General features: G+C 45.3%; 1 protein-coding gene across 2 annotated transcripts in view; it reads left to right on the forward strand.

Moving 5' to 3' along the window:
- The first annotated feature begins 4,957 nt into the window (after window positions 1–4,957).
- The window catches only part of RERG (RAS like estrogen regulated growth inhibitor), a 140,044-nt gene continuing 119,879 nt past the window's right edge, over window positions 4,958–25,122 (forward strand). Inside the window, exons 1-3 of one of the 2 annotated variants that reach the window (XM_034403797.2) lie at window positions 5,336–5,678; window positions 14,559–14,753; window positions 18,382–18,562. In XM_034403797.2, coding sequence (XP_034259688.1) covers window positions 18,502–18,562 — 61 coding nt within the window. In that variant the 5' untranslated portion in view covers window positions 5,336–5,678; window positions 14,559–14,753; window positions 18,382–18,501. Of the gene's footprint in view, window positions 5,679–14,558; window positions 14,754–18,381; window positions 18,563–25,122 lie in introns of both variants that reach the window. The other variant, XM_034403796.2, reaches the window with a different exon arrangement.

The following is a 25,122-nucleotide window of genomic DNA, read 5'->3' on the forward strand; positions in this document are numbered from 1 at the left end:
CTCTCTCTCTCTTTCACCCATGTGCCTTTTTGCCCAGGATCTCAAAACCATGTGGTCCTGTCCACCATTAAACCATCTTTTCAAGCAGTCTCCATGTTTCCAGTGTCTTTCTCCCCACTTGGAACTGAACCCAGATGGACATTTCTTCCAACACCTTCTTATGGTCCAAGGAGAAGGAAATTGTATTCCCAATATTTTGAGATAGGCTGAAATAGGCCCCATCAATCTCATGAATTCACCAGGAGCCCAAGAATAGAGCAAACAGAAGGGCCTTCAACCAGGGGTGGGTTCTAATTTTTTTTACTACCGGTTCTGTGGGTGTGGCTTATTTTGTGGGTGTGGCTTGGAGGTCATGTGATTAGGTGGGCGTAGCTAGCTGGTCAGTCATTTCTGGAAGGTCCTCGCACTTACGATCAGTCCTCGCACTTACGACCCGACTCATTTGATTGCTTTTAAGACTGATCAGCTGTAGGACGGCCCTTTGAAGCCCCACGGCAAGAGTTTAAACAGGTTTTTTCCCTCTAGTCATCAGCTGGGACTCAGGAGGCAGCAATAGATTGGGGGTGGGACCAAATAAAAGGTAAGAATAACGTTGGGGGGTGGGGGGGAAGGCGGGGGGGGGGAGAACCTGTTCGGTGATGTCATATCGTAAGTGCGAGGACTGGACGTAAGTGCGAGGACCTTCCAGAAATGAGTCTGACCAGCTAGCCATGCCCACCTAGTCACATGACCTCCAAGCCACACCCACAAAATAAGCCATGCCCACAGAACCGGTAGTAAAAAAATTTAGAACCCACCCCTGATTTGTACCCATTTCCCACAGAAAAGAAAACATCAGGAGTCACAAAACTCTTCCCGTGCCTGACTATTTCTTGAGCGGCCACAAAACTAGTATATGTAATTGAATTAAACATTCTGTTTTCTTCTGAAACTTTTCTTTTCTTGGATTTATCCATGGTTGGCCTACCAGCGGTTGAAATGCTCAATAAATCACATGCCGGCGGGTGTCGCATATTGGTGGCTGTGACACATATTTTGAGTGACAGGGAGCCGTACCAGAGGGGTGAAAGAGCCACATGCGGCTCCAGAGCCGCAGGTTGCTGACCCCTCTTCTACACCTTCTGTAGATGAACACACAGATTGGCAGACAAGGACACACACATCCCTAAATTGGTTTAGAAAGTTTGGAGGAACCACAGGACGGATCTGAACACAAGGTCTGTTACACACTTGATAGTATACTTTTTCAACATTGGATCCAAGTGTATAATGAAGTGTATATTGTAAGTGTATCATCTCCAAGTGTTGGAAGAAATGTCCATCTGGGTTCAGTTCCAAGTGGGGAAAAAGACACTGGAAACATGGAGACTGCTTGGAAAGATGGTGGACAGGACCACATGCCTTGATGATGTTGGGTGAAGGAGAAAAAAAGGGAAGAGATGCTGAGAGTGCCTGAGTTTTATACCCTCTCTGGGCTTTTGAATTTGAGCTTGTATTCTGATTGGTTGTCAGTCTCCCATGCAGGGGCAACTCTATAGGCTGTCCTGTATCCCAGGCTTGGTTGAGCCTTGCTGGGTGATGCAATCTCCCCAGGTGCGATGTGGTGAGTTCTGTTGCTAGATGGGTAGAGGGCTAATCCTACCTTTGTTGGATCTTGGGTGAGGGCATTTGCCTATGAATAGACCTAGCTATCTCTTAAGTGTGGACATCTGCTGTGGGATATTAAGGATGGTGGGGGCTATTAAGAGTGAGTCTGTTTCCTGCCTAAAAACATATTTCTCCATTTCTCATCCAGGGAAATATAACATTCTGCCTTTTTAATATTCCCTAGAATATTTCATTTTCCTAGGAGAGGGGTGGGTGCTAACTTCCTACATAATACTGATCCAGTTCTACAGAGGAATGATTGAGTCTGTCATCTGCACCTCTATAACTGTCTGGTTTGGTTCTGCAATCCAACAAGACAGACACAGACTTCAGAGGATAATTAGAACTGCAGAAAAAACAATTACTACCAACCTGCCTTCCATTGAGGACCTGTATACTGCACGAGTCAAAAAAGAGGGCTGTGAAAATATCTACAGACCCCTCACATCCTGGACATAAATTGTTTCAACTCCTACCCTCAAAATGAAGCTATAGAGCACTAAACATCAGAACAACTAGACACAAGAACAATTTTTTCCCGAACTCTGCTGAACAAATAATTCCCTCAACACTGTCAAACTATTTATTAAGTCTGCACTACTATTAATCTTCTTATCGTTCCCACCACCCATCTTTCCACTTATGACTGTATGATTGTAATTTTGTTGCTTGTATCCTTACGATTCATATTTATATTGTTTCCTGATTGCTTATTTGTACCCTATGACTATCATTAAGTGTTGTACCTTATGATTCTTGACGAACGTATCTTTTATGTATATTGAGAGCATATGCACCAAGACAAATTCCTTTTGTGTCCAATCACACTTGGCCAATAAAAAAATTCTATTCTATTCTATTCTATTCTATTCTATTCTATTCTATTCTATTCTATTCTAATGAAGAAAGGGATACTTTAAAAGAGAAATTATACATTCGTCAGAGAGCATAAACTGGTTATAACTGGGGTTTGAGTGGAGATTCTTCCATTCCCAGTCTGTTTTTCATCAACAGGAGCTCTAGCTCCCACCTCCAGTTTTATCCTCACAACAACCCTGTAAGGTAGGTTAGGCAGAGAGAATATGCTGGGCTCAACCAGGCACTTTCGCGGCTGATGGGGGAACATGAACCTGGAATTGCTAAATTCTAATATTCAACCCCTTTAAGCAGGGCGCCATTTGTCTTCATGGCAAATCTTGGTAGTACAGTGGTCTAAAGCACCCTGTTATTAAGACCAGCTGCCTGCAATTACTGCAGGTTCGAATCTCCCCAGGCTCAAGGTTGACTCAGCCTTCCATCCTTTCTAAGGTGGGTAAATTGAGGAGCCAGTTTGTGGGGGCAATAAGCTGACTTTGTATAAATATACAAAAGGATGAAGGCTATTGCTTAACCCACTGTAAGCCGCCCTGAGTCTCTGGAGAAGGGCGGCATATAAATCAAATTTAAAACAAAAACAAAAAAACATGGGCTTGCCGGGGTCTGTTGTGGGAACGTTCCCATGTATATTAAAAGGATTAAAGAACCGGAGGGGGGGTGGGGGGAGAAGACAATACAATGTGCTTTTTTATACGCCGGAAGGCTAAGGGAACGAGAGCGTTTCATTTTCCTGTCAGCTCAAACCTGCAATAAAAGTTAAGCAACGAGCACGGTCTTTCAACGGGCGTTACTCAACCGCACAACGAACGAGGCGACGAAATCCGCAGATCTGGCACGGCCAGGGCCGGATTTAGATGAAAAGAGGCCCTAGGCTATTCCACTTATGAGGACCTTTCACCTATAGTGAAAGTGTAATTTTAATTTTGCTAATAATTTGAATGTAGGCCCCTCTTGATCTTGAGGCCCTAGGCTGAAGCCTAGTTAGTCTATAGGAAAATCCGGCCCTGGGCACGGCGCGGCGACCTTGAAAGCTCAACTCCCACGCGTGACACGCGCCACGGTCCTTTCCCCCTCCCCTCAAAGTCAGCGCCCTCCAGATACCTTGGATTTCCCCTTCCCATCATCCTCGGCTGGGGAATCCTCACCTTCGCCCGAGAAGGGCGAGAAACCAACGGCCACCGGCTCACGACCCACGCACCCCCACGCCCCCCACCCCCAGCCTGAGATCCAGGCAAAGCAAAGGTCGTCACCCCAAGCCTCACTCGCGATCGCCTATCCTGCCTTGAGATGGTGAGGAAAAAAAAAATGACGCTTATTTTCCCAGGCTGGCGATTGCTGAGCGCCTTTACTCGCCAACAAGAGCCAAAAGGGCATCGGGCGCCGGGGAGCCATAGGGAGAGGTCGGCCGCCCTTGGGGACGAAATGAACTTCTCTCTCTCTCTCTCTCTCTCTCTCTCTCTCTGTGTGTGTGTGTGTAACAGTAACAGAGTTGGAAGGGATCTTGGAGGTCATCTAGTCCAACCCCCTGCTCACACAGGAAACCTGTACTAGGGATTCGAACCGCCGACCTTTCTGATCGACAAGCTCAGTGTCTTAGCCACTGAGCCACCTACTGTGTCTGTCTGTCTCGCCCTCCCTCTCTCTGTGCATGTGTGTGTATGTATGTAACAATAAGAGAATTGGAAGGGACTTTGGAGGTCATCTAGTCCAACCCCCTGCTCACGCAGGAAACCTGTACTAGGGATTCGAACCGCCGACCTTTCTGATCGACAAGCTCAGTGTCTTAGCCACTGAGCCACCTAGTCTGTCTCTCCTTCCCTCTCTCTATGTATGTGTGTGTGTGTGTGTGTGTATGTAACAATAACAGAGTTGGAAGGGATCTTGGAGGTCATCTAGTCCAACCCCCTGCTCAGGCAGGAAACCTGTACTAGGCATTCGAACCGCCGACCTTTCTGTTCCACAAGCTCAGTGTCTTAGCCACTGAGCCACCTAGTCTCTCTCTCTCTCTCTCTCTCTCTGTGCATGTGTGTGTATGTGTGTATGTAACAATAAGAGAATTGGAAGGGACTTTGGAGGTCATCTAGTCCAACCCCCTGCTCAAACAGGAAACCTGTACTAGGGATTCGAACTGCCGACCTTACTGATCGAAAGCTCAGTGTCTTAGCCACTGAGCCACCTAGTCTGTCTCTCTCTCTCTCTCTCTCTCTCTCTCTCTGTGCATGTGTGTGTATGTGTGTATGTAACAATAAGAGAATTGGAAGGGACTTTGGAGGTCATCTAGTCCAACCCCCTGCTCACCCAGGAAACCTGTACTAGGGATTCGAACCGCGGACCTTTCTGTCTTAGCCACTGAGCCACCTAGTGTCTCTCTCTCTCTCTCTCTCTCTGTCTCCGTTTGTGTCTCCGTTTGTGCGTGCGTGCGGACACACATCCTGCCTTGAGACTGTGAGGGAAAAAAAAAATGAAGCTTATTTTCCCAGGCTGGCGGTTGCTGAGCGCCGTTACTCGCCAACAAGAGCCAAAAGGGCATCGGGCGCCTCTGCGCCCAAGGGAGAGATCGGTGGCCCTTGCGGACTAATGAACTTTTTAGGGTGCGTGTGTGTGCGCGTGTGCGTGCGTGCGTCTCCATTCACGCGTCCCTTCGTGCGTGCGGGCAGGATTTCGGGTCGTGCCACGTACCACCCCCTTCGCCTCGGCCCCGCATCTCGCCTTTCCCTCACCCGCTCTGCAGTGCCGGCTGACGGCCGGCAGGTGACGCTGTCGAGCCTCCTTTAAAAAAAAAAATCTGAAAGAAAGAAAGAAAGAAGGGGGGGGGGAAAAGAAAGAAAGAAAAAAAGAAAGAAAGAAAGAAAGCCAGGCTGCGCGTTGCGACCACCGGGTTGTATGTCAGCCGAGGGAGGCAGAGGCGGGGATCAACTCCGCTCGGATCTCTTCTCGCCGGTCGCCCTTTCCCTCCACAACCCGCCCCGCTCTCCCCGCTGCTCTCTGCGGTACTTTCTCTAAAGGTCGCTGCGAGGCGGGGAGGAGGACGGGCGGACGGCGCTGCCTCTCCCGCAGGATCCTCTCTGCGCAGTTGGCATCTTCTGGTCCACCGGCAGCACCCGAGGAAAGCGGACGCTCGGCAAGTCACGGGGCTGCCCGGGACGTCTGGCGAGGTAAGAGCCCAGAATGAGTCCCAAGTGAAGCTCCGGGGTGACGGGGTTGGGGTAGATTTCCAAGCATTGCTGGTCGCTGGAGAGAGAAATGAGTGCTTCTTTCTCTATCCAAGAAGCGGTGGATCACTTTCCTGGAGATCATCCTTGCCCTAACCTTGGCGGGGTGAGAGGGGCAGAAGGGGCGAGAAAATAATGATTTAATCATTCCCCCATCCCCTTTCTGAGGGTGCTGGGAAAAACGATGCAAAGAAGCTCCTGACAAGAAGCTTCTAACTCTTCCTTCCAGGATGCAAAAAATAAATAAATAAATCCCATTCAGTTAGGAGGAGCCGATTAACCAAGTACAGGCAGTCCTCGGCTTACGACCGCAATGGAGCCCAGAATTTATGTTGCTAACTGAGACATTTGGGGAAGTGAGCGTTGCCCCAGTTTCACGACCTAAGACGGGAATCGTTGCGGTTGTTCAGTCAGTAACACAGTTATTTATTTATTTATTTTTATTTTTTTATTTATTAGTTTGATTTATATGCCGTCCTTCTCCGGAGACTCAGGGCGGCTTACAATGCTTTTAAGCAGTAGCCTTCATACTTTTGTATATACCTGCTTAGTAGGGCTTTTGGCCCCCCCCTAAGCGGTGTTCTATTTTATACAAAGTCATTTTATTGCCCCCACAAACTGGGTCCTCATTTTACCTACCTCGGAAGGATGGAAGGCTGAGTCAACCTTGAGCCTGGTGAGAATTGAATTCGCAGTAATTGCAGGCAGCTGGCAGCTAAATACTACTTTTAACAGTAGTTTAGTCCACTGCACCACCAGGCTTCTTAGTTCAGTGAATCTGGCTTTCTCATTGAAGGTCGTAAAAACGGCCACGGCAACCGTCATAAGTATGAGTCAGTTGCCAAGCGTCTGAATTTTGATCACTTTGACCATAGGGATGTTGCTGCAACGGTCGTTAAGTGTGGGGAAAACGGTCCTCAGTCACCTTTTTCAGGGCCATTGTAACTTCGAACGGTCACTAAATGAACTGTTGTAAATCGAGGACTATCTGTAAGGGAGCACGATGGGAGAAGGGGCTGTTCCAACAGGTTGAAGAGGAAAACACTTGGGGGGAGGGGCAGCTGTTCCAGTAGAGGTAGGGACTGCATTCATACTGGATATTAACCAGCTACTCCTTCAGCAGAATGTAAAAACTCTGCCCATATCACTTCATTAAACCTGCAGAAGTTAAAAGTAACCTGCCTGTTTTAACACACCTGGGAACTGAGATCTGCAGAATACCTTAAGGACTTGTAACCTGGGTTGGAGCAACGTATTTTGCCAAACCTGAAAGAAAAACCAGGACTCTCCAAGCTTGTCTGTTTTAAAATTGCAGCTGGCTACGTTCGGAGGCCTCTGAGAGGATGCTGAAAATATCCTACAGGTATTGCAAAGAGCTTGACCAGATTGCTAGGTTACATGTTTTAGGAATCCCAACTTTTTTGGGATGTAATTTTTTGGTTGTAATTTTTTTCCCTTGCTCTCCTTTTGCAATCTTTGAAGAGTGATGTGATTAGAGGCTGTTCAAGGTTCACGGTTTCACCATTTGCGGTTTAAAAAGACCTTGGATGAGTTGGTGATATTTTGGTTGCTTAATGTAATCCTATGTTTCTTGCCAGTGGCAACTTGAAGGTGTCTAGACGTCAATTCCCAGAATTCTCCAGCCAGCAGCTTAAAAGTTACTGAGCTTGAGAAAAAAGATGTAATCCAACAGCATGCAGGAATTCTGTATGTGTTATAAAGTACTCTGTTACTATTTTTAACAATCGATTTCTTAAACGTTATCGGTAAAACTAACTTGACATACAGTATCCTGTTCCTGGAAATGTTTGTCGCTATCAAATACTCTTCAGAAAATTTGGGAATGATTAGAAAAGTCGACATATACTGTAAAATCTTACCTCAACTCCATCTGGTTCCTGAACGGACTTGTAGCATAAAGAACAAATTATTTTAAGCAGCATCCTAAATTACATACAACTTTCTTGTAATAATATGGGTCTTTCGTGGTCTGCTGAGCTCCACGTTGTTCTGTTTCAGATTGGCAGCTGGGATGACAAATTTAGCTGCTACCGTGTTTCCCCAAAAATAAGACCCTGTCTTATATTTTTTTTGAACCCCGAAATAAGCGCTTGGCCTTATTTTTGAGGAGGTCTTATTATTTTGGGGTGCGTGGAGCAAGATGGGGCTCCTCTTGCCGTCTTACCTGATTTCCAGCTCTGCCTTTAAATATTTTCGGGGAGGGCTTATTTTTGGGGGAGGCTTATTTTAGCGCATGCACTCAAAAGCCCGATTGGGCTTATTATCAGGGGTTGTCTTATTTTCGGGGAAACAGGGTAGTTGTTGACTTCTCATCTTCCATGTATAGGTAATCCTCGATTTACGACCACAATTTGAGCCCAACATTTCTGTTGCTAAGCAAGAGAGTTAAATGAGTTTTGCCACAGTTTACGACCTTCCTTGCCACAGTTGTTAAGTGAATCACTGCAGATGTTAAGTTAATAATGTGGTTCTTAAGTGAATCTGGCTTCCCTCTTGACTTTGCTTGTCAGAAGGTCACAAAAGGGAATCACATGACCCCGGGACACTGCAACCGTCATAAATATGAATCCGTTGCCAAGTGTCTGGATTTTGATCACATGACCATGGGGATGCTGCAATGGTTGTAAGTGTGAAAAATGTCACAAGTCATTTTTTTCAGTGCCGTCGTAATTTCAAACGGTCACTACATGAACTGTTGTAAGGTGAGGACTGTACAGTAGTCCCCAACCTTTACGGCTCGGCGGCCTGGCAGGGGGGGAGAGGAACTGGGCCATGAGAGCAGTGAGCTGGCACACACTCGGTAGAGTCCCTGCCAGCCTGCCACTTACACAGCTTGAGTTGCGCACTTGTGCTCACTCTGGCCAGCCAATTCAGAATAGACTGTTGTCCAGTAGTGGGACACAGCCCGGGGGTTGGGGGCTCCTGATCTAGGAGCATTTCTCTGGTCTGCTAAGAAAACAAATACAGCTCATCCTCGGCTTACAACCATTTGCTTTAGTGACCATTTGAAGTTACTACAGAAAAAACCGGTCCTCACATTGTCAACAGAATCCTCACAATCATAAGATCAGAATTCAGGCACATATTTCCAGTATCCTGGGTTCACATCAAGAGGTGGTATTCAGCAGGTTCCAACCAGTTCTGGTGAACCGGTAGAAGAAATTTTGAGTAGTTCAGAGAACCGGTAAATACCACCTCTGGCTGGCCTTACCCCCATCTATTCTCTGCCTCCCAAGTCCCAGCTGATCGGGAAGAAATGGTGATTTTACAGTATCCTTCCCCTGGAGTGGGGTGGGAATGGAGATTTTACAGTATCCTTCCCAGTAATGGGTTTCAGTTTAGTTTGCTACTGGTTTGTTCGTGCGTGTGCGCGTGACCCACGCTTCTGCGCATGTGCAAAAGCATCCGGGCGGGTGGGCAGAGCCTCCCGCTGCCGCCGCTACCAGTTCGCCCGATCCGGGGTGAACTGGTAGCAACCCACCACTGATCCTTCCCCTGGAGTAGAGAGAGAATGGAGATTTTACAGAGCCTTGGTGGCGCAGCAGACTAAAGTGCTGTTAGCTAGCACCAGCTGTCTGCAATTACTGCAAGTTCGAATCTCACCAGGCTCATGGTTGACTCAGCCTTCCATCCTTCCGAGGTAGGTAAAATGAGCACCCGGATTGTGGGGGCAATAAGCTGACTTTGTATAAAAAAGAACACCGCTTAGAGGGGGCCGAAAACCCTACTAAGCAGGTATATACAAAAGTATGAAGGCTATTGCTTAACGCATTGTAAGCCGCCCTGAGTCTCCGGAGAAGGGCGGCATATAAATTGAACTAATAAATAAATAAATAAATAAATTTTACAATATCCTTCCCCTGCCACACCCACCAAGCCATGCCATGCCCACCAAGCCATGCCCACAGAACTGGTAGTAAAATTTTTTGAATCCCACCATTGTTTCATGTGTCTGCTATTTGCAAGCTTCCTGGTCAGCTCCCAACAAGCAAAGTCAACGGGGGAAGCCATATTCACGTAACTGGTGATTCACTTAAGGACAGTGATTCATTTAACAACCATGGCAAGAAAGGTCGTAAAATTTGGCACGGCTCACTCCAAAATTCTGGTGTCAGTTGTGGTCATAAGTCAAGGACTAACCGTAGACAAATAACATTAGAGAAGGAAATTAATGCGTCCGTCTACGCTTTCTTTTAAAGGCAGTTTTGTAAGGGGAGATCTGCGCTTCTCTTTCCATTTGGCATATCAAACATCAAATACCTGAGAATAAGTTCTAGTTCCAAATTTAAATATTTGCATGCAAAACAGGTTCCAGGTCATGGAAGGGATGTCAGGTTTTGCCTCCAATGGAACTCTTCATATTTGTTTTATGAAAGGATTCACATGATTTCTCATAGCAATGTTTCTCAAAGTAAGTATTCTGGGAATTGTAGTTCCATGCACCTTAAAGGTGTTGAGGCAGTGGTGGGTTTCAAATTTTTTTACTACCAGTTCTGTGGGTGTGGCTTGGTGGGCGTGGTATGGCATTGTGGGTGTGGCCTGGTGGGCATGGCAGGAGAAGGATACTGTAAAATCTCCATTCCCATCCCACTCCAAGGGAAGGATACTGCAAAATCACCATTTCTTCCCGATCAGCTGGGACTCAGGAGCCAGAGAATAGATGGGGGTGGGGCCAGTCAGAGGTGGTATTTACCGGTTCTCTGAACTACTCAAAATTTCCGCTACCGGTTCTACAGAACTGGTCAGAACCTGTTGAAACCCACCTCTGTGCTGAGGTTGAGGAACAGGGGGATGTAAATATTTGGCTCTTTTTGTGTTGGTTCTTTGAAAATGTTTAGATGTTGCTGATCCTTGGTTTTAAAATCCTCCAAGAAAGAACCTTCTAAGCATACTAGAAAGTGCCTTGAAGTTTTCATTTACAATGTTACTCATGTTTGTCAGAGCCAAATAAAGGTATTGACTGACTGTAGATTTTGACATTTCCTTTCTTTATCTCTAATAAATAAATAACATTCTGGGCGTTTGAAATCCTCTAAAATTGAAGCTTTGACAAATTTGTGAGTGTGCTTGAAACATGTAACCTTTATATCATGACAGTAGTTTGGGGTGTTTTGTTTTTTTTAATCCCAATCTTTCATCCTACTGAGACTTTTAACAGATTAATTTATATCTGTGTCATAAACATTCTTGAGCTATTGGATAGAGCAGGAAACAATGTTATATATTTTTAAAAAGACTCTTTGTTTGCGTGTAACCCAATTGATCTCAGGAGCTGTCTTGTCTTATTACAAAATCTCCAGAATAAAAGTCTGGTCCTTGTGGTGTTTGGAGTCAGATGAGTGAGATAGATGATAGATAGATAGATAGATAGATAGATAGATAGATAGATGATAGATAGATAGATAGATAGATAGATAGATAGATAGACAGACAGACAGACAGACAGACAGACAGAGTTAGAGTGTGTGTGTGTGTGTGTGTTAGAGTTAGAGAGATAGAGATGATAAATAGAGATAGAGACAGAGAGAGAGAGATAGGTAGAGTTAGAGAGAGATGATAAATAGAGATAGAGAGATAGACAGAGAGAGAGAGGTAGGTAGACAGATAGAGTTAGAGAGAAAGAGATGATAAATAGAGATAGACAGAGAGAGTTAGAGAGAGATGATAAATAGAGATAGAGATAGATAGATATAGAGAGATAGATAGCATTAGAGAGAGAGAGATGATAGAGATAGATAGTTAGCGAGAGAGAGAGAGAGAGAGAGATACAGGTAGTCCTCGACTTAAAATAGTTCATTTAGTGACCATTCAAAGTTACAACGGCAGTGAAAAATGTGACTTATGACCATTTTTCACACTTACTGCCATTGCAGCATCCCCAAGGTCACATGATCAAAATCGAGATGCTTGGCAACTGGTTCTTATTTATGACGGTTGCAGGTCCTGGGCGGGGGGGGGGTTTGGAGTCATGTGATCCCCTTTTGCGACCTTCTGACAAACAAAGTCCATGGGGGAAGCCAGATTCACTGAACAACCATGTTACTAACTTAACAACTGCGGCAAGAAAAGTCATAAAATGGGGGTAAAGTCACTTAACAAATATTTCACCTAGCAACATAAATTTTGGGCTCAATTGTGGTCGTAACTCGAGGACTACCTGTACAGACATACAGAGATAGAAATAGAAATAGAATAACAGCGTTAGAAGGGACCTTGGAGGTCTTCTAGTCCAACCCACTGCTTAGGCAGGAAACCCTACACCACTTCAGACAAATGGTTATCCAACCTCTTCTTAAAAACTTCCAGTGTTGGAGCATTTACAACTTCTGGAGGCAAATTGTTCCACGGATCAATTGTTCTCGCTGTCAAGAAGTTTCTCCTTAGTTCTAAATTGCTTCTCCCCTTGATTAGTTCCCACCCATTGCTTCTTGTCCTGCCCTCAGGTGCTTTGGAGAATAGCTTGACTCCCTCTTCTTTGTGGGAGATATTGGAAGACTGCAATCATGTCTCCTCTAGTCCTTCTCTTCATTAAACTAGACATACCCAGTTCCTGCAACCGTTCTTCATATGCTTTAGCCTCCAGTCCCCTAATCATCATCGTTGCTCTTCTCTGCCCTCTTTCTAGAGTCTCAACAGATAGAGACAGAGATATTCCATTTGTTGCAAGTACTGTACAGGCAGTCCTCAGTTTATGACTAGTCATTTAATGACCCTTCAAAGCTACGATGGGTCTGAAAAAAGTGACTTACAGGTGGTTTGTGCACTTATAACCATTGCAGCATCTCCACAGGCATTTAACAAGATAGATAAATTGCCCCAATCCATCATAATTTTTTGGGGGGGTGGCGGGTGGGAAGGGTTATATTGAACAAGGGAAAGAATTTCCCCTCAAGTCTCTCACCTAGTTCATTGATAAAAATGTTGAAGAGCCCAGAGCCCAGGAGGAAGTTCCTTCAGTCCTGTGCTCTAAGCTGCAAGGGAACCATGAGGCAGGCTGGCTAGGACGATGGGCGGGCACTGGAAGCACAGACAGGTGGGGTGTGTGTCAGGGGTGGGTTCTACTACCTTTACTACCGGTTCACATCGCGCGCGCACGGTTCTGCACATGCGCAGATCACCTATGATGACATCCGGGTCAGTGGGCAGAGCCTCCTGCCGGTTTTACTACCAGTTCTTGCAAACCGGTCCGAACCGGGGGCAACCCACCACTTTTTTGTGTCTCTGTGTGTGTTACTCCCAAGGAATGGAGGTGAAGGGAAATGATAATAAGGATATAATAAATAATAGTAGAATATAATATACTGGAATACTAGAATTAGAAGAAACCAGGGGTGAAATTCAGCAGGTTCTGACAGGTTTTGGAGAACCGGTAGCAAAAATTTTGAATGGTTCGGAGAATGTGGACGAGTGCCCGCCCACATTCAGTGGCATTCTGTGGCACCTGTCAACAGTCCCTCTGCCCACATACATCCCTTCTTGTGCACCTTAGCATCTGCACCTAGCATCTACCTGCTTCTCCATGGCATCTGCCCACTTGTAGCTTTTACCTTCAGCTCTCCTGCACCAGCCTGCTTGCTTAGACTCTCCTGCCTCTTCCCATATGTGATTATGACCTCATCATAATCACATATCATAATCATCATACCCACATGAGGTCCTCACTTAATGACTCACATAGTCCTGGGCTTACAATGGCAACTGGGACTGCGGGGATTTCCATCACTAAGTAATTTAGTTGTACGATGTCATGCTTTACAATCACATCGCTTAGCAACAGAAATTCTGGTCCCAATCATGTTATAACCCGATGATTACCTGTACTTGTTGCTATATTACACTTCCACCCTGAGAAACTCAAGGATTACTATTTCCTGTGGCAAAAGAAGAAAAAAAATACAGCCCCCCAAATTGTTTTTGGTACTCAGAATGTCTGTGTAATCTCCCTGCCTTTTCTACTAGCTCTATTTATTTTGAGTAAGTTGTAGCTTTCCAATACTGCTGTGTTAATCATGAGTAACATTCCACCAAATTTCAGTGATAATCATCACATCAGATTTATCTTCCTGAATTCAGATCTCTATTCTCTATCTTTATTTCTCATGAGCTATGCGTTGAGGTAGAATATTCTGAGATTCTAAGTAGCTCCACTTGCGGGCCTTGTTTTGGTAGCTTTCCTGAATCTTCGTTTATATATATTTTTAAATGTTTTTTTAATATTTGTATTCTATGTTTTTTATCTTGGCTGTACACCACCCTGAGTCCTCAGGGAGAAGGGCGGTATATAAATTGGAAATTAAATTAAATTAAATTAGTCTTCCACCACTTCTCTTGAATTCTGCTTCTTGCCCTCAGTCTTGGCTGCACATTGACTTCTGACCTTTTGCTCCTGTTTAACACCCTGCTGAAGGATCATCTCCAGTCTCTGTAAGATGTAGCTTACTGTATTTTTCAGAGTATAAGATGCATCTTCCCCCCCCCCAAAATTGGGTGATAATGGTAGGTCATGCCCCATGGCAGCCATTTATAGCATGTTCTGGCTTCTTCTAAGCCCTTCCCTATATTACAATGGGGATGTGTGAAAGAACGAATGCACCAATGTGGGAGTGCAGCTACCTCACATTTTCCTAGTTTACTCAAAATTGTCACAGGCTAACATATTAGACCAGAGGTGTCCGAGGGGTATTTATGTAAAGAAAGGTCAAGATTGTAGCCATAACCATAAGATCAAAGACTTTTTACCTAAGTTGAAGGCTTTGATTGTCTAATTGAGGTTGTCATCTTGCCTTTTTTTTTTTGACAAAGATAACCTCCACAGACACTCCTGTCTTGGACTATTGACTACTGCAATGTGCTCTCCATGGGGCTGCTCTTGAAGACCACCTGCAAGCTTCAACTGGCCCAGAATGTGGTGGCATGAGCAGTGATGAGCATGCTTTGTTCAGGCAGTTTCCAAAAACTGGACACCATTGAATGGAAGAAGCCAAAAAGCTTGCAGAGGTAGTAGTTTCATATCATTAAAAAAAAAAGAACTTATATATTGTTGGAAGAAATATCCATCCATAAAACTTGCAGTTTTAATTCCTACATTCTAGTAAAGATGGTGTAGGAAGAAATATCCTTCTGGTTCAGCTCCAAGTGGGGAAAAAGACACTGGAAACATGGAGACTGCTTGGAAAGATGGTTTAATGGTGGACAGGATCACATGGTTTGAGTTCCTGAATAGAAAAAAGGGACGAGACGCAGCGAGTCCCCGGGTTTTATGCCCTCTCTGGCTTTGAACTTCCTGGGGCCCAGAAAGAGTATCCTGATTGGTTGTCAGACTCCCAGGGGGTGGGGGTCTTAGCTAGCCTTGCTGGCTGATGTAATCTTCCCAGGTGCCATGTGGGGAATTTCTGTTGCTAGATGGGTCCTATTGTGTTGCAGATGATGGTCCATTGACAAACGTGGGGGGAATGAGTGAGCTTGGCTGAGGTCTTAATGGCCCATTGACAAAGAAGCTGCTTTGTCTTTAAAACATGTTTCTCCATTTCTCATCCAGGGAAATATATTCTGCCTTTTTAATATTTCCTAAAATATTTCATTCTTCTAGGAGAGGGATGGGTGCTAACTTCCTACAATATCAAACCCCTTTTTATTTATTTGTTAAATTTATTTGCTGCCTGTCTCTCTGTGGGGCTACTCTAGGCAGCTTACAGTAATAAAAAGGAAGAAAAATGAAAGGAATGTAAACAGAACAGAAGTAAAACAGTAGAACGATAAAGTAAACAACGGCAAAGGAACACAACAAGAATAAATACATCAATATGTCATATCTTTTTCCCTGGATTAAGAGTCATAAATATCTTGGATTCAGCATCGATGCACAGGGAATCATTTCTCTATGCCCCGGACTTGTACATTTCTGGATCATAATACCTTGATCCAACAGATGGGGAAGAATTAGACGGGGAGGGGGTAAGCTTCGTGCTCCTTCAAGGGAACACATTTTCAACCAAACATTTCCAGCTTTCTCCATCCTGCATCTGATGCTGATTATCCAAAAAGCTTCTGAATACCTTTAGCGCAAAACTTTGTTTAGGAGAAATGTCAAGATAGCTTCATTTTCCCTACTAGTCGAGCTTTTAAAGTAATTCCTGCTGACTAATAAAAAGGGGGTTACTGTAAACTCCAGGGTTTTTTCAGAGCTTTGCCAAAGGTTTCATGTATCTTTTATACATTAAGCAACTTCAGATAATGCTTCAAAAGTTACTGTTCAAGGCCAGATGCTGGGAACAATAATTGAAGCTGTCTTGACCCGCTGAACAATGGAAAAGTGGAGTTTAAAAAAAAAAGAAATAGCAGTACTATAAGTTGAACCTTGATGCATCTGGATACTTCCTTCAGTTACGTAGGTATACACTAAGAGCAAATCTCTCCAAATGTAGAAAACAAGTATTTTATAGGGAACAAATAAAACCTTTAGGCCATTCTTTCCTTACTGTTGAAAGGTTTAAAAAAAAAAAGTCCTTTGAAAGTAGACATTCCTCCTCAGAAACAAGGCAAACTTAGGCCGTCCATTAAAAAAAAAAGGAATAATGGACATGTTTTGGAGGTTTTCCTAAATCTCTGCATAAATGTTACGGTGAGCACAGCAACAGCATTTGATGTATAAACCGTTCCATAGTACTTTACAGCACTCTCCGAGAAGTTTACAAAATCTGCACATTGCCCGCAACAATCTGGGTCCTCATTTAACTGACTTTGGAAGGATGGAAGGCTGAGTCAACCTTGAGCCTGTCAGGATCAAACTATTCACTGTGGGCAGAGTTTGCCTGCAATGACTGCATTCTAACCACTGTGCCACCACAGTTCCAGGACATCAACTCATACCTTTCCAGTGCAAATTGCTGCTGCTGCTGATGAAAATGATGGTTCATTAAATTTATATGCCATCCAATTTCCAGCAACTCTGGGTATTTACAAATTATTAAAAAACAACAACAACCAGGAAAGAGATTAAAAATGGCAAGAAATGGAGAGAAGTGATGGCAGGATAACAAAGCGGATGTCAGGTGTGAAAGATTTTCACACACTCTGCTGTTCTGACTCAGCCTTTGCAAGTAGTGATGTTTACTCACAAGTAAAACAACCCCTTTTTTTATAACAGGGCAGTACAGTCTTTTATTCACAGGGATAAACAAAAAATCAAAAGTCCCAACAAACCTGGGTTTAGTCAAGAAATCAGAATTTCTTGCCGTATACTAGAAACAAACAGTTGTCTGTGACAACCGGCCATTCCCAAACCCCTCCTATTTATTTCCCAGCCAGGGAGGGGCTGGTTATTGTCAGCGTCTGCCTCTCCCTATGAGCCGGCTTACTGATTTCCTTTGCCCTCCTCTCTTTTCCTCTCTGTGCATATGGGCATCTGGGATGGGCTCAGGGGTGAAATGTAAAATTTGTTACTACCGGTTCTGTGGGCATGGCTTGGGGGTGGTGGGGGTAATGTGACTGGGTGGGCGTGGCTAACTTTTTTTTTATTTTAACTTTTCAAAGCATTTTTTTCTGCAAATGCAAAAGAAATGCTTTGAAAAGTCTCTCTGACAATCAGGCAACTCAGCTGGGATCGTCAGAGAGACTTTTAAAGCATTTTTTTAACCACCTCTTCCCCGGAAGAGGTTGCAGAAAAAAATGCTTTGAAAAGCCTCTTGAGATCCCAGCTGAGCCACGCATTCATCAGAGGCTTTTTTTTTTACTTTTAAAAGCATTTTTTCGGCGGAAGAAGTTGTAGAAAAAATGCTTTTAAAAGGAAAAAAAAAAGCCTCTGATGAACGCACGGCTCAGCTGGGCATGGGGGGGGCAGAGATTTTTGCTACTGGTTCTCCGAACCACCCGCCACCATCGCTACTGGATCGGGCGATCCGGTCTGAACCGGGAGCATTTCACCCCTGGATGGACCCCATTTGTTCATCCCCCTCGCTCAGCTCAGGCCCTGACTCTGCCTCTGCCTCTAATCCTGCTTCCTCATCAGAGCCTTCCAAGGGCTGTGAAGCTGGCCCAGGCCCTCCCTCAACCTCCTCCTCCTCTGACTCTGCAGCTAGCTCTGCTGGCAGCCGACAGGCCACAACACTTGCTAGAGAGAAGTTCCCTGAAGGTGGGCTCCAGCATGAGTCCAAAAGCTCAGAAGACAAAACCTCTGACCCAGTTTGGATCCTGCAATACTGTGCCTTGATGTAACAGTAACAGAGTTGGAAGGGACCTTGGAGGTCATCTAGTCCAACCCCCTGCTCAGGCAGGAGATCTGTACTAGGGATTCGAACCGCCGAACTGCCGACCTTTCTGATTGACAAGTTCAGTGTCTTAGCCACTGAGCCACCTAGTCAGGCTGTGATATATGATGGTGTGGTTCACAGAACATGTTACGGCAATATGCAGAATGACAGATTGCTATCCCCATTTTATCTGGATCTTTCGGTATTATGGAAACTCGGTCACTGTGTGCTCAATGCAGATGACAATACAGTAACTGGTTTAAAGGATTTTCTGACGTGCCGTGAAGGTAGCATTCAGAAATTGCCTATAGTTGAGAGTATCTGCTGCCTTCTCCTTGTGAGCTCTTTAATTCTCTTTGGTGGGTCTTTTCTCACAGCCCTCCTTGGAAAACATGATGATACGATGAGGTTGAAGGCTGGGCTGGGAAAGTCATCCTTTGCATCGGTTCGGACACATCAGTGACGAAGCCACCAGCCTGCGGTGTGTCCCCCTTGCCATGGCTAAGAGCGCAGAGGTAAAACTGGCCATCTTTGGCCGAGCTGGAGTAGGAAAGTCAGGTAAGTTTCTTTTTTTTTCTCCTTGGTTTGTCACCTGCAAACCACTGGAGCTTATTCAGTCAGTGTCTTTAAAAAACGAGTTGGGATTTAGGCAGTAGTGGGATTCAAATAATTTAACAACCGGTTCTCTGCCGTAATGACCGGCTGGGTGCGGCCATAGTGGGCATGACCAGGGTGTGTGATAGGCTGCACTTGGCCTCCTGCAGCTTCCTGGGAATGAAAATGGGCCCAGGGGGGCGCCTCCCCACCATGTCCTGTTTTGGGCCTAGTAGGCCTCCCTGCGCTTACCTGGAAGCCAAAATGGGACATGTGGGGACTCCTGGAAGGGGAGGGGAGGGGAGGGGCCTGCCAGAAATTTAACTACCGGTTCACCCAAACAGGCCCGAACCGGCTGAATCCCACCACTTTAGATGGATTTAGGTTTTGTCTATGGAGATTCTTAGTCATCCAGATTGTGGTTTGGTGGGTCTTTTCTGCAAGTGAACTAAAGAAGCTTTTTGGATGAGAAGTAAAACATCTTCAAGGAAAAAGGAGGGAAGTCCAATTGCCTCTTGTAAAAACACCTTTGGGATTTAGATCGTCCATTATCGTTGAGGTTACTGAATCTCTATTTGCCACTGAATTACCTGGCTAATGTCAGGTAGGCATTGTGAATAACTTTTTAGAAATTGGTAGCATTTCCGACTATTCCCCCCCCCAGGTGAAAATGACCAGTTTGATGTATTGGTTGAAGCACCAGGCTATAAACCATCAGACTGTGAGCCAGCTGGATAACCTTGGGCCAGTTCTTATCTCTCTCTCTCTTAGCAAGAAGAAAGCCAAGGCAAACCACTTGTCAAGAAAAGCACAGGGTGGGGGAGGAGCAGGAGGGGAGGGGGAAGGAGAAGGAGGGGGGGAGGAGGGGAGGAGGAGGAACAATCAGATTAGTTCCTAGCACTTGCAAAGTTTTAGAAAAATCAATGCAATATCATCTAGTCATGCAATTTGGAACTTGCAGTTTTAATTCCTGCATTCTAGTAAAGATGGTGTAGGAAGAAATATCCTTCTGGTTCAGCTCCAAGCGGGGAAAAAGACACTGGAAACATGGAGACTGCTTGGAAACATGGTTTAATGGTGGACAGGATCACATGGTTTGAGTTCCTGAATAGAAAAAAGGGGCGAGATGCAGCGAGTCCCCGGGTTTTATGCCCTCTCCGGCTTTGAACTTCTTGGGGCCCAGAAAGAGTATCCTGATTGGTTGTCAGATTCCCAGGGGGTGGGGGTCTTAGCTAGCCTTGCTGGCTGATGTAATCTTCCCAGGTGCCATGTGGTGAGTTTCTGTTGCTAGATGGGTCCTATTGTGTTAGTTTCTGTTGCTAGATGGGTTCTATTGTGTTGCAGATGATGGTCCATTGACAAAGATTGAGTTTCTGCCTCTGGCCCATTGACAAAGGGTGGGGGCAGGAAGATGGGAGCTGCTTCGTCTTTAAAACATGCTTCTGCGTTTCTCATCCAGGGAAACATAATATTCTGTCTCTTTAATATTTCCCAAAATATTTCATTCCTCTAGAAAAGGAGCGGGTGCAAACTTCTTAAAATGGTACAAAAAACTTAATTGTACTACAGTATATAACTTTCTTCCTATAGACTAGAGGCTGTTGCAAATCAAGGTATATATTAGCAGAACAAGGTTATTCAAGCAATCTGTGGATTTTCATAGGCACATCCTGTACCAGGCATGAAAAGAAATGTTCTGGGTGGAATTTGTTTTTAATTCCTATATTACAGCAAAGGTGGGGTACCCTCATCCTGAGGCACTCCTTCGGTAAAAATAATAATCCAGATCGTTACGGGCATCAACCCACCCACGCTCTCCTGAAAAGTGCATGGATCCAGTTTGCTCTGCTAAGTACTTCTGTTTTACTGTAGCATGTTAGTAGCACCGCGGAGAACTAAAATGCTTCCCTTGATGAGGTCCATGTGAATTTCTGAAAATACTTGATTTTGTAGCAATTTCCTGTATTCAGAGCATTGTCACTTTGGGGGAAGAATCTGGTTTGCAGGAAAAGGCATTCATCTCTCTCTCATGGCTTGCTTCTGTGTAAAAATCACATATAATTTTGCTAATTTAGGCCTTGTGGTAGTAGAAATTGTTCAAGCCAAAGAATATTGAGGGAGAGTTAAAAGGCAAAAGAGTAGCTGAAATAAAAAAAGAAAATAGAGGCAACCTACAGCAGCAAGAGCTGCCTCTGAAAAATACATTTCTGTGTTACCCCCCAGAACACTCCCCATTACCTCCAGTTTAAGAATCACAGAATGTATGGGCAAAGTTACCCAATGAGCTTATATAGATGAGCTTGGATTTTAACCTGGGTCTTAATATCTCATTGTAACCATCCGGCCATATTGGCTAAAGTGAGTTGCCAACGCTTGTGCTTCAGTGAGCTATTCTTCACCTTCTCCTAGGTTTTCATCTTTTCCTACTGACACTCTCAGTAGAGTTTATTTTTCTTAAAAGAGGCCAGATGCTTGCTCTGAGAGCAGATAGCAGATAAGCAGGCTATTGCTTAACGCATTGTAAGCCGCCCTGAGTCTCCGGAGAAGGGTGGCATATAAATCAAATTAAAAAAAAAAAAAGATATATCTAAATTACTCGGTCAGCACCCGGTGATGTAATCAGGGGTGGGCTCCTGGGGATTCGGCAGGGTTCGGGCGATCCTCTAGCCAACGATTGTCGGGGTTCAGTGAACCCTCAAATGCCACCCTTGGCTGGCCACGCCCACGCCCACCCCTCCCCTCCCCTCCCGCCCTGCCCCTCCCCTTCCAGGAGTTTCCACGCAGCCCGTTCATCATTCCAGGTAAGTGCAGTGGCCGCACAGAGGGTGTGGGAGGGCAAAAACCGGGCCTACCAGAGGTTCTGGAAGTCCGGAAATGGGCCTGTTTCCGGCCTCCTGAGGGCCTCCAGATCCCGGGGGAAGCTGTTTTCACTCTCCTGGAAGCTTGAGGAAAGCCTCCGGAGTCTGGGGAGGGTGAAAACCCCCCTTCGCCATAGTGCGAGTGGCCGACTAGGCCACACCCACACAGCCATGCCCACCCAGCAACAGGGCAGCAAACCCGTTGCTAAAGGATCTGAAGCCCACCCCTGGATGTAATGATATGTGAAAATGGCCTTGGGAGACAGGAGGAAGAGTCACAGACTAGGAATGGAGATATGGCAAATGTCTTAGGAGGAACCCTTCTTGTTTTCTTCGACTTGTAAAGGTGTGTATATGGGGCGGGGGGCAGTGGTATTTTTAGACTTGTAAGATTTTGCTAGTGTAACTTTAATGTAAGATAGATAGGTACTCCTGAGTGTTCTTCTTGTCTGGACTACCTCACAAGGCTGACAGGGAAGTGAGCCTGGATTCAAGGAGATAGATCACGGATGGTCTGCATTTTCTCTGATCTATAGAGTCAGGAAGACCATTCCTTCTGTAAAACTGCCAGAAGGAAAGCATATCCCTCACAAACTGTGGTTTGTGCTGAATATATTACGCTGCCATCCTGGCCAGACAGTTGAAAGTCCATGCCAAGTAATATTAACTGAAAAGTTTGCCAAGAACCTGAAGGAATCTGTGATGAAACACATAACAAAGGAGGCAATGCATGGCTCCCAGAAGTTCATAACAAGAGTTTTGTTATGAAATTTGCTCTTCTTTGGCTTTTTCTTTTTTTTCCCACCCAGCAGGCAAATATGAGGATAAACTGTGGGTGTGCATCCATTTTGGATAATATCCGGATACTGAGCCAAGTTGGGATATATCAAAAGCAAGGCTGGGTGTTCTTGAAAATTAGTTTTTCCTAAAGTGAAACAGCTGGTCCCAAAACCTCAAAACTACTTGGGAGCTCTGTAGGGTATCCAGACTGCTAGAGATGCTTTCAGCTTGACCAGGAGTCTCCAACCTTGGCAACTTTAAGCCTGGAGAATTTCAACTCCCAGGGAATTCTGGGAGTTGAAGTCTTCCAGGCTTAAAGTTGCCAAGGTTGGAGACCTCTGAGCTAGACGATGTTGAAAGTATAGGAAAAGAAAACCTGCACCATTGAAAAGTGATGGAGAATAAGTACAGCGGTGTTTCTCAACCTTACCAGCTTTAAGATGTGAGGACCTCAACTCCGCCAATGCTGGCGGGAGAATTCTGGGAGTTGAAGTCTAGGTATCTTAAAGTTGACAAGGTTGAGAAATATTGAGGTACAGTGATCTTTGATAGGTGATGGGCTCTGCTAGCGAGTCGTTGTGGAGATGGCAGCCTCTTCGTTCCTCTCTGCAAATCAATTTGTAAGGAAGTCATCCTCCATGAATGTAAAAGTCTAGGAAATTAATTCTGCCTCCTTGAAAATGGCTGGAGGGAGGAAGAATTCTTATCTTCATCAAAGGCTCTAGAAAATACGTTTGGAGAATCGGCTTGGTGGAGCAGGAGATCAAAATGGGATGAGAGGAGGGGGCGGAATGAAATAAAACGCAGCTTTCCGTCCAACTATTTTCTTCTTTTTTTATCTTATAGCCCCTTGATGGTGAACCTATAGCACGTGTGCCAGAGGTGGCACGCTGAGCCCTCTTTGTGGGCCATCGCCAACTGCTCTTCCGGGTTCTGTCGCAGGGCAGCCAGTGGGTCTGGTGCGCATGCATGCAGCGGCCAGCTGCTCTTCTTGGTTCCGGTGTGACAGCTGGTCTTCGCACAAAGACAAGCTGACTGGCACGCGTGCGTGCGCCGGAACCCAGAAGAGAGCAGCTGCCTGGTGCACATACACGCTGGACCAGCTGGCTGGTGCGCAAGTGTGTGACAGAACTCAGAAGAGCAGCTGGCCACCACGTGAAGACCAGCTGGCTGGCACGCATGCGCACATGGGAACCCAAAAGAGAGCAGCTGGCCAGTGCACATGCACGCTGGATCAGCTGGCTGGTGCACAAGTGCGTGACAGAACTCAGAAGAGCAGCTGGCGACTGCGTGAAAACCAGCTGGCTGGCACATGCGTGCCAGCCAGCTGCTCTCTTACGGGTTTCAGTGCTCTGGTGCACATGCTCCAATTTCAGCACTTGGTGCCGAAAAGGTTAGCCATCACTGTTATAGCCCCATTAAATATTACAGTCAAAGAAATGAGACCCTCATGGGTAGTATGTGTTTTCCTCAATCTCCAGTCTTCTATCAGAATCCAGGAGTTCGAGAGTTCTGTGCAGTATCATAGCTCTTCCTAACATTGGACTCTTCTGGACAGACAGTTCTGATGTCACTCCTGGGGTGTTTGGAGCCATTCTCCCAGTTTAGGAGTCATAACTCCAAGTGTTCCTACCACCCCTGGGATCACTTTGGCCTTTGCTTTCCACATCCTCTCTAGTTCTTCCTTAGGCCCTGGTACTCTCCAGTTGCTGTCACTTGGCACCGCTACATCTATCACTACTACTGTCTTCTGTCATCAAAATATAAAATAAAGATAGTGAGATATTAAGAAGTGGGGGGGGAGGGAGAGAGAAGTGTGGGGTAAGGGGAAAAAAGAGGGAAAAAAGCATTAACTCCCAATAATTTTCAGTGCACTAGAATAAAGGTCTCAACATTTTGCTTTGCATATTTAGTATATACCAGTGGTGGTATTCGACCAGTTCTATCCGGTTCGGGCGAACTGGTAGTGGTGGCTGCGGGAGGCTCCGCCCACCTGCCCGGACATCATCATGTCCCATTTTTGATGCTCTGCGCATGCACTCACATTTGAGAACCGGTAGCGAAGGTAAGTGAATACCAGCCCTGGTATATACTAGCTATTTCTGTAACAACAAACCAGTGGTGGGTTTCAAATTTTTTTACTACTGTGGGCGTGGCTTGGTGGACATGACAGGGGAAGGATACTGCAAAATCTCCATTCTCTCCCCACTCCAAGGGAAGGATACTGTAAAATCTCCATTCTCTCCCCACTCCAGGGAAAGGATATTGCAAAATCCCCATTTCCTCCCAATCAGCTGGGACTTGGGAGGCGGAGAATAGATAGGGGCAGGGCCAGTCAGAATTTTTACTACCAGTTCTCCGAACTACTCAAAATTTCCGCTACCGGTTCTCCAGAACTGGTCAGAACCTGCTGAAACCCACCTCTGCAACAAACGTATCTAATCAGTGAATCCCAAAGTCCAAATGAATGCAATTCTGGGGATGAAAAAGGAATGTTTTCTCCGTGTCATGTCAGACATATTTAATTCTCCACTTTCTTTTGAAAAAGCCAGCAAACTCAATCTCAAAGCTATGGTCTGCACAAAATCAGGATTTCTCTTAAGTACTGTTCTCTTCAATACTGCTTCCCCTCCCTTTGCCTTAAGGCTGCTCATAGCACATTTGAAGGCGGGTTGTGGTTTTAGAGTTGTAGGATTTGGGTGGGAGGGTCACAATATAAGAAAATGAATGAAATCTGGATTAGTTTCCCAGAAGGCATTTTGTAAAACAAAAGGAAGGGAATGTTTAAATCAACAATTGACTTGAAATGGTACATACTGAATGCATCAGGACCATTAGTGTATAATGCCTGTAACTTAATTTCCATAAGTGCTCCTTTTTTTTTTT

Source organism: Pantherophis guttatus, chromosome 7 (assembly GCF_059756535.1).
Source record: "Pantherophis guttatus breed Tessera chromosome 7, ASM5975653v1, whole genome shotgun sequence".
NCBI classification, from domain to species: domain Eukaryota; kingdom Metazoa; phylum Chordata; class Lepidosauria; order Squamata; family Colubridae; genus Pantherophis; species Pantherophis guttatus.